The sequence below is a fragment of the Pimephales promelas genome, chromosome 15 (genome assembly GCF_988280905.1).
Source record: "Pimephales promelas chromosome 15, fPimPro1.hap1.1, whole genome shotgun sequence".
In the NCBI taxonomy this organism is placed as follows: Eukaryota; Metazoa; Chordata; class Actinopteri; order Cypriniformes; family Leuciscidae; genus Pimephales; species Pimephales promelas.
The window spans coordinates 35,750,936-35,760,744 of NC_142783.1; the positions used below are offsets into that span (position 1 = coordinate 35,750,936).

The window sequence follows — 9,809 nt, forward strand, 5'->3', positions numbered from 1 at the left end:
GGAGTTTACATCTGTGGTGTTTGTGTGTGCAGCTGGAGGTGTTTGATAGGTGGAGTTTAGATCTGTGGTGTTTATGTGTGCAGCTGGAGGTGTTTGATGGGTGGAGTTTACATCTGTGGTGTTTGTGTGTGCAGCTGGAGGTGTTTGATGGGTGGAGTTTACATCTGTGGTGTTTATGTGTGCAGCTGGAGGTGTTTGATGGGTGGAGTTTACATCTGTGGTGTTTATGTGTGTAGTTGGAGGTGTTTGATGGGTGGAGTTTAGACCTGTGGTGTTTGTGTGCAGTTGGAGGTGTTTGATAGGTGGAGTTTAGATCTGTGGTGTTTGTGTGTGCAGTTGGAGGTGTTTGATGGGTGGAGTTTAGATCTGTGGTGTTTATGTGTGTAGTTGGAGGTGTTTGATGTCTGGAGTTTACATCTGTGGTGTTTATGTGTGTAGTTGGAGGTGTTTGATGGGTGGAGTTTACATCTGTGGTGTTTATGCGTGCAGCTGGAGGTGTTTGATGGGTGGAGTTTACATCTGTGGTGTTTATGTGTGTAGTTGGAGGTGTTTGATGGGTGGAGTTTAGACCTGTGGTGTTTGTGTGCAGTTGGAGGTGTTTGATAGGTGGAGTTTAGATCTGTGGTGTTTGTGTGTGCAGTTGGAGGTGTTTGATGGGTGGAGTTTAGATCTGTGGTGTTTATGTGTGTAGTTGGAGGTGTTTGATGTCTGGAGTTTACATCTGTGGTGTTTATGTGTGTAGTTGGAGGTGTTTGATGGGTGGAGTTTACATCTGTGGTGTTTATGCGTGCAGCTGGAGGTGTTTGATGGGTGGAGTTTACATCTGTGGTGTTTATGTGTGTAGTTGGAGGTGTTTGATGGGTGGAGTTTAGACCTGTGGTGTTTGTGTGTGCAGTTGGAGGTGTTTGATAGGTGGAGTTTAGATCTGTGGTGTTTATGTGTGCAGCTGGAGGTGTTTGATGGGTGGAGTTTACATCTGTGGTGTTTATGTGTGTAGTTGGAGGTGTTTGATGGGTGGAGTTTAGACCTGTGGTGTTTGTGTGCAGTTGGAGGTGTTTGATAGGTGGAGTTTAGATCTGTGGTGTTTATGTGTGCAGCTGGAGGTGTTTGATGGGTGGAGTTTACATCTGTGGTGTTTGTGTGTGCAGTTGGAGGTGTTTGATGGGTGGAGTTTACATCTGTGGTGTTTATGTGTGTAGTTGGAGGTGTTTGATGGGTGGAGTTTAGACCTGTGGTGTTTATGTGTGTAGTTGGAGGTGTTTGATGGGTGGAGTTTAGACCTGTGGTGTTTGTGTGTGCAGTTGGAGGTGTTTGATAGGTGGAGTTTAGATCTGTGGTGTTTGTGTGTGCAGTTGGAGGTGTTTGATGGGTGGAGTTTAGATCTGTGGTGTTTATGTGTGTAGTTGGAGGTGTTTGATGGGTGGAGTTTACATCTGTGGTGTTTATGTGTGTAGATGGAGGTGTTTGATGGGTGGAGTTTAGATCTGTGGCGTTTATGTGTGTAGATGGAGGTGTTTGATGGGTGGAGTTTAGATCTGTGGTGTTTGTGTGTGTAGATGGAGGTGTTTGATGGGTGGAGTTTGGATCTGTGGCGTTTATGTGTGTAGATGGAGGTGTTTGATGGGTGGAGTTTAGATCTGTGGTGTTTGTGTGTGTAGATGGAGGTGTTTGATGGGTGGAGTTTAGATCTGTGGTGTTTATGTGTGTAGTTGGAGGTGTTTGATGGGTGGAGTTTACATCTGTGGTGTTTATGTGTGTAGCTGGAGGTGTTTGATGGGTGGAGTTTACATCTGTGGTGTTTGTGTGTGTAGATGGAGGTGTTTGATGGGTGGAGTTTGGATCTGTGGCGTTTATGTGTGTAGATGGAGGTGTTTGATGGGTGGAGTTTAGATCTGTGGTGTTTGTGTGTGTAGATGGAGGTGTTTGATGGGTGGAGTTTAGATCTGTGGTGTTTATGTGTGTAGTTGGAGGTGTTTGATGGGTGGAGTTTAGATCTGTGGTGTTTGTGTGTGTAGATGGAGGTGTTTGATGGGTGGAGTTTGGATCTGTGGCGTTTATGTGTGTAGATGGAGGTGTTTGATGGGTGGAGTTTAGATCTGTGGTGTTTGTGTGTGTAGATGGAGGTGTTTGATGGGTGGAGTTTAGATCTGTGGTGTTTATGTGTGTAGTTGGAGGTGTTTGATGGGTGGAGTTTACATCTGTGGTGTTTATGTGTGTAGATGGAGGTGTTTGATGGGTGGAGTTTAGATCTGTGGTGTTTATGTGTGCAGTTGGAGGTGTTTGATGGGTGGAGTTTAGATCTGTGGTGTTTATGTGTGCAGCTGGAGGTGTTTGATGGGTGGAGTTTAGATCTGTGGTGTTTATGTGTGCAGTTGGAGGTGTTTGATGGGTGGAGTTTAGATCTGTGGTGTTTATGTGTGCAGTTGGAGGTGTTTGATGGGTGGAGTTTAGACCTGTGGTGTTTATATGTGCAGTTGGAGGTGTTTGATGGGTGGAGTTTACATCTGTGGTGTTTATGTGTGCAGTTGGAGGTGTTTGATGGGTGGAGTTTACATCTGTGGTGTTTATGTGTGCAGCTGGAGGTGTTTTATGGGTGGAGTTTAGACCTGTGGTGTTTGTGTGTGCAGCTGGAGGTGTTTTATGGGTGGAGTTTAGATCTGTGGTGTTTGTGTGTGCAGCTGGAGGTGTTTGATGGGTGGAGTTTAGATCTGTGGTGTTTATGTGTGCAGCTGGAGGTGTTTGATGGGTGGAGTTTAGTGTCTGACTGAAGCAGCTGCTGCTCGCGGATTCATCGATCAAACTGGACTTTCTCAGAGGAGTTTCTTCATTTCCACAGTGTCTGTTTTCTTGAAAGATTATGGATAGTTTACGGATAAGTAAGTTTGTATGATGATGATGAAGATGATGATGATGATGTGAATGCGATTATTAGCGGAAGCTCGAGTCCCGGGAGGATGAATGTATTTCTCCGGCTCGGATTCTCATCTCTGCTGCTCTTCTGCGCCCCCGTTTCTTCTCAAGGTGAATTATAGAAATATAGATCTTAATATCTTCGTAACGTCGCTCTTAATTGACTGACTAACTGACGCGCATAATCAGATCTGTTGCATTTCTACAGCTGTCAGTCAAACTTCGTGTGTTGGAGTGCGCGTGAGACGCGATGCGTGACTCCGGACAGATGATTGCTTATTCGTGTGTGTGTGTGTGTGTGTGTGTGTGTGTGTTCAGGTCCAGATTGTGCTGCTGGATGTAATGGACAGCACGGGTTCTGTGAGTCTGGAGAATGCAGGTGAGTGTTGAAAACGTCATTAACCTTTTTTAGAAATAAATGAAATGTATAGAGATGCTGTCAGTGTGTGTGTGTGTGTGTGTGTGTGAGAGAGAGTGAGAGAGAGAGACAGAGACTTGCATTGAATTGTCCAGACGCTCATATACAGTCAAACCACAAATTATTCAGACACCACCAGATATCATTTTTGATATTTTTCTACTACGGTGTGCAGGACACTTCATTTATGTAAGTGAGGAGAGCAAAATAATTACATATTACAGAGACATATTACACACAATAATTCTTCATACAGTGACATTAATAAACCGACTCCTCCACTGTGAGCTGATGATGTTCTGCTGAAGTGTGTTTTCTGCTCTTTTTACACACACACTGAACAACATTCGCATTGCTTGGTCACTGGTTGAGCTAAACTGGTATTCTCTAATTGTGTCGTTCAATTGATCAGCTGACAGATATTCAACATAATTCATGTGTGAGAGTCCAACAGAAGGACAAAACCAGTCACATATCAAACACTGAGTTCTGCTCACATTTATCACCGTTTACTCAACTATAGCCCATACACTGATGATGGGAGGAGTGTGTGTGTGTGTGTGTGTGTGTGTGTGTGACTGTACATCATGGATACTTTTAAAACCAGTTAAAGGTCAGTGATGGACTCAGGTGTGTGTGTGTGTGTAAAAGCAGATGTGTGTGTTTTTGTGTAAAGGCAGGTGTGTGTGTGATTTTCAGGTGTGTGTCCGGCTGGCGCGGGCCGGCGTGTGATCAGTGTGTTCCTCCGCTCGGGTGTGTGTACGGGACCTGTGAGGAACCAGGCCAGTGCATCTGTGAGCGCGGTTGGACGGGAGCGCGCTGCGACCGAGGTCTGAAACACACACACTCTTCCAGATCCAACACCTGAACAATCTCAGATCAACACGTGTACTGGACAAGCAAATCTCTTCAAATATATATATATATATATATACAGTATATTAACATTTATTTGTCCAGCCCTTTCCACAACACACATCGTTTCTAAACATCTTTACAGAAAGTGCACGAGTCCACATTACACTGTACAGAGATCAGTCATCAGACGACACGCACTTATGCATTTCAGAAATATACATAAACAAAATCACAGTTAGCTAAAAATGTATTAATTTAAACAGTGTAATAATTTAAGGCAGAGATGATGAGCTCACTGAAGTGATGGATACTTGTTTGATAACAGATGATTATGACAGAGAAGTGTTGATTCAGAGTCAGCCTCATCTGAAGTCAAAGTCAATATTAGAATTATGTTTATGCTTAAAGTAAGTAATATTTTTTCTTGTTTTTAAGCATAAAATCAATAACTTTTTTGATATATTTCATAATATCTGCAGTCATTTTGCTTCTCCAGTAAATGTATCTTGATTTAAGAATGTTTAGATATTTGATATTATGTCAGATGATATGCTCTGCAAACGTTTGGCTGATATTCTCATTAAGTTAGTAGATTGTTTCAAGCAAAACTTGGAACAACTTAATGTTTCTTTCTTTTAAACATTGTGTGAACGAAACTTTTGAATGTTTTTTAAATGTTATGAAACTAGTATTTAAAAAAGTTAGACGAACGTCCAACTGAAACATAAATGATGTTTAAATTACCCAGCAAGCAATTCTGCGTTTAAAAAACTAATATCCGTCCACACACAGCACAGCCCGAGGATCGACACTAGCCATCGATCAGATAACAAAGAAATGAAACCAAACACCTTGTACCTGTTGACTTTGCTGACATGATGGAATATCGCACATTTTGCGAGTTATTTTGGCCAAAACAACATTTTTATTATTTTGTGTAGAAGTGTGTGACTCACCGCCGGACTACACCGGGTCTGTAGTTCACTGAGACGGAGAAATGACGGAGATTGCTAGCTGGGAACATTTTGTGTGAATATTTTGACAACATTATTAAAGACCTAATCATTGTCCAGCACAGCTTCAGTGTGTGTGTGTGTGTGTTTTCCTCTCAGACGTGCGGCCGTGTTCAGCGAAGCCCTGCTCGGGGAACTCCAGCTGTGTGTCGATGGAGGCCGGAGGACACGTGTGTGTGTGTGCTGGAGACGGGTAACACTGACCACTGTTTGCTCTGTTTAACGTGTGTGTGTGTGTGTGTGTGTGTGAGCGAAAAGCATGTTTACTCGTCCACTGAAATATTCCTTGTGATATTCGGGAGCAGACCTGCTGAGATTATCCAGCGCTGGCATTAATCAGTGTTCGCATCGATCCATCTTATTTGACCTTTACTAGGTAATCAAGAGCAATCCATCAAGTGTGCAACCGCTGGCTAACAAATACAGTCGTCACAAAAACTCCTAAACATGTCTGAGCTTCACTGCATTAGATGCGTAATATAAAGTTCTGTTTATTTCTACTGTGCTTTATGAGGTTCAGATCGATGAAAGCCGCTTCAGTAATAAACACAAAGATGGAAACTTCATTAAATATTAAACTCTAGAAGACGATACCTGTTTTAAAAAACAAAACCAAAAACTGATGGATAGGGCCTATAGCTGGGCTGGGTGGAGTCATTATTCAGATCAGGATTTGTTCGCATCTCAGTTCGCTCAAATCAATAATATGAGTATTCATGAATAATGAATATTAAGTGTCTTTCAAATGCCAAATAAACAATCTCAGGTGACAGAAACAAAATCACATGATTAGATACTGAGATGTATAATGGAGTGCGCAGTGCTGCTGAAGCTAAAATAATGATGATGATGCATGTGATGATGCGTGTGACAGGTGTGTGATGATGCGTGTGATGATGCGTGTGATGATGCGTGTGACAGGTGTGTGATGCGTGTGATGATGCGTGTGATGATGCGTGTGACAGGTGTGTGATGATGCGTGTGATGATGCGTGTGACAGGTGTGTGATGATGCGTGTGATGATGCGTGTGATGATGCGTGTGATGATGCGTGTGATGATGCGTGTGACAGGTGTGTGAAGCGTGTGATGATGCGTGTGATGATGCGTGTGACAGGTGTGTGAAGCGTGTGATGATGCGTGTGATGATGCGTGTGAAAGGTGTGTGAAGCGTGTGATGATGCGTGTGATGATGCGTGTGACGGGTGTGTGATGCGTGTGATGATGCGTGTGATGATGCGTGTGACAGGTGTGTGATGCGTGTGATGATGCGTGTGATGATGCGTGTGACAGGTGTGTGATGCGTGTAATGATGCGTGTGATGATGCGTGTGACGGGTGTGTGATGCGTGTGATGATGCGTGTGATGATGCGTGTGACAGGTGTGTGATGCGTGTGATGATGCGTGTGATGATGCGTGTGACAGGTGTGTGATGCGTGTAATGATGCGTGTGATGATGCGTGTGACGGGTGTGTGATGCGTGTGATGATGCGTGTGATGATGCGTGTGACAGGTGTGTGATGCGTGTGATGATGCATGTGACAGGTGTGTGACGCGTGTGATGATGCATGTGATGATGCGTGTGACGGGTGTGTGATGCGTGTGATGATGCGTGTGACAGGTGTGTGATGCGTGTGATGATGCGTGTGATGATGCGTGTGACAGGTGTGTGATGCGTGTGATGATGCGTGTCCTGTGGTCCGCAGCTCCCGCTGTCATAACGGAGGATCGTGCTCCGGCAGCCGTTGCCTGTGTCCTGCTGGGTTCACCGGCGCGTTCTGTGAGATCCCGCTGGACATCTGCGAGCCCAGTCCGTGTGCGTGTGATGATGCGTGTGACAGGTGTGTGAAGCGTGTGATGATGCGTGTGATGATGCGTGTGACAGATGTGTGATGCGTGTGATGATGCGTGTGACAGGTGTGTGATGCGTGTGATGATGCATGTGATGATGCGTGTGATGATGCGTGTGACAGGTGTGTGATGCGTGTGATGATGCGTGTGACAGGTGTGTGATGCGTGTGATGATGCGTGTGACAGGTGTGTGAAGCGTGTGATGATGCGTGTGATGATGCGTGTGATGATGCGTGTGATGATGCGTGTGACAGGTGTGTGATGCGTGTGATGATGCGTGTGATGATGCGTGTGACAGGTGTGTGATGCGTGTGATGATGCGTGTGACAGGTGTGTGACGCGTGTGATGATGCGTGTCCTGTGGTCCGCAGCTCCCGCTGTCATAACGGCGGGTCGTGTTCCGGCAGCCGTTGCCTGTGTCCTGCTGGGTTCACCGGCGCGTTCTGTGAGATCCCGCTGGACGTCTGCGAGCCCAGTCCGTGCCTGAACGGAGGCCGGTGTGTTAGCGGGACCCGCTGCTCCTGTCTGCCGAGATTCACCGGCCCGTCCTGTGAACTTCACGTCAAGAAGCTGAAGCTGAAGGCCCGAGGTAAAGCTCAGCACTTCTCGGCTCCGGCGCTCCACAAGCTCCTCCGGCCGGCCCCGGTGTCCGGTCCGCTGGTGACCCGCAGCCAGATCCTCTGCTTCGCCGTTCTGGGTCTGCTCACCTGTCTGGTGGTGCTGGTGACCACGGGCCTGATCTTCTTCCCTCGCTGCGAGGTGTGGGTCGCCAACCGCAGGTACAGACGGCTGGTTCAGGAGAACCAGAGGAACCTCCTCCAACACGCGCCCGTCAACATCATCCTGCCGGAGCAGATGCGGCTCAGTCCCCACGGGCCGCGCTACACCTCCATACGGCACACCGCTGACCCTGATCTCTGATCAGATCACAGGCTTCTGTCTGATGCACACGTGCAAATATACAAACATGATCATGTGAGGCTGACATTCGAAAGCCATCTGTCTTTTATAAACACACATTAGATTCTATTACCTTATACATTATTGTACTTTTTTCTACTCTCTTAATTAATGTACTGGTAAATGTATTATTTACTTATTCATTAATTTTTGGTCATTTTTAAAACAAATCTTTATTAAATTTTATTAATGCATTTTTATCTAATTTATTTGCTTGGTTTAATCTTATTGTTTATTGGATTTATTTATTACTCATATATATTTTCATTTTTAAACTCTCATTACGCTCATGTTTTCATGCACATATTTTAATGTGAACAGATGATTAATGTAGCACCAAATAAACCAGTATTTATTGATGTAGACTTCTAATACGCATTCTCAAGTGATGATTATACTCGTGTTATGTCTTGTTAATATGGTTTTGCATTTTAGTTTTTAAAAAATGAAAAGAATGACCTTTGGGAAATCTCGTGGTTGATTGTGTTGTCAGAAATCATCATTTGTTTTCCTCCTGAAATATAGATGTTCAGTGACGGACGGTGTTTGCCGCCATCTAGCGGTGACCGCAGCTCAAGCGCTTTCCCTCCTCGTCATGCATCACGTGACGCGGCTGTGATAATGGCGGTAATTCTGCGTGTGTCCAGCAGGGGGTGGGCGATACAAACACGAGCTCTCCTGTTGTTCTCAGCTAAATTAATTAACAGTTGATTTGATGGATCGTTGCTTCCAAAGTTCCTGATTCCAGCACTCATATTGCTTGTATTGTGTTTGCTGTAGATTTACAGCAGTGTTCTGTGTATGCCACAGGGGAAATACGTGCCTTGGTAAGCCACAGTCGAGTCAAGACAAAAAGTTTTTAAAAAGTCGAAATTGCGATGTTTTCTGTCATAATCTTGGCTTATTCATAATCTTATTCATCCTTAAATCAAGCCAATTGGTATAATTTTACTGGAGAAGCTGAATAACTGAAGAAATCGTCAAAATTAATTGAGCGTATGCTAAAAACAAGCAGGCTACAAATAGGCTTAGTAATGTTGTATTATCCTGCGATTGGGACACAGCCCGGGGACCGAGGACACATGCTGATGTGGTTCAAAGTGCTGTAAAAATCTCAAATAGTTTGTTACTGAGACACATTTAAATTTGATTTTGTTCAACATTTTAAGGCAGTAAGATCATGATCTTTAGTGGGGACACAGAAGGACCGAATCTCAGGAACGGTCTCTCACATAATCTGCTGTCTCCACGAGATCAGAGGACCGGCTGAAAACTCATTTACCCCTTTGTAAGTATATATATGAGATCTGAGACCTCATTGAGTTTCCTGGAATCACAGAACAACATGATTCTGAATGTGTCTTTTGTTCCTCTGGAAAAATCCCTCCATGTTCTTCTTAAACACACCGGATCATCATCTGGAATATGAAGGAAGAGTGAGTAAATGTTTAGCTAACATTTTCTAAAATGCAGCGTTCCGGTTCTGGATGCTGATTGGTCAATACAGTGCGCTGCATTCCTATAACGGCTTTATTCATCGCCAATTTCGTCCCATAACAGAACAGCGTGACTTTATGTCAGGATGCTCAATTTCAGGAAAAATTTCTAATATATATTCTTATTTGTATATTTAAATCTTTGCCCGCCAGAATAAAAAATAAATAAAGTGGCAGCCATTTTGATCATTTTTACAAACCTGTCATGGTCCCTGTTGGAGTCATGTGATGTTAATGTCATGTGACCAAGGGTAAAGGTGGGGTTACACACCTGTAGTGTGTGTTAGTGGATGATGTCTCATGAT

At 44.3% G+C, this 9,809-nt stretch overlaps 1 protein-coding gene across 1 annotated transcript; it reads left to right on the forward strand.

Moving 5' to 3' along the window:
• Positions 1–2,892: 2,892 nt before the first annotated feature.
• Positions 2,893–8,863, forward strand: dlk1 (delta like non-canonical Notch ligand 1). Its single transcript, XM_089120642.1, has 6 exons — positions 2,893–3,021; positions 3,229–3,289; positions 4,028–4,158; positions 5,299–5,392; positions 6,904–7,017; positions 7,420–8,863. Exons 1-6 carry the CDS (start codon positions 2,955–2,957, stop codon positions 7,967–7,969), a joined length of 1,017 nt encoding a protein of 338 aa, XP_088976768.1. The 5' UTR covers positions 2,893–2,954; the 3' UTR covers positions 7,970–8,863.
• The last annotated feature ends 946 nt before the right edge of the window (positions 8,864–9,809 follow it).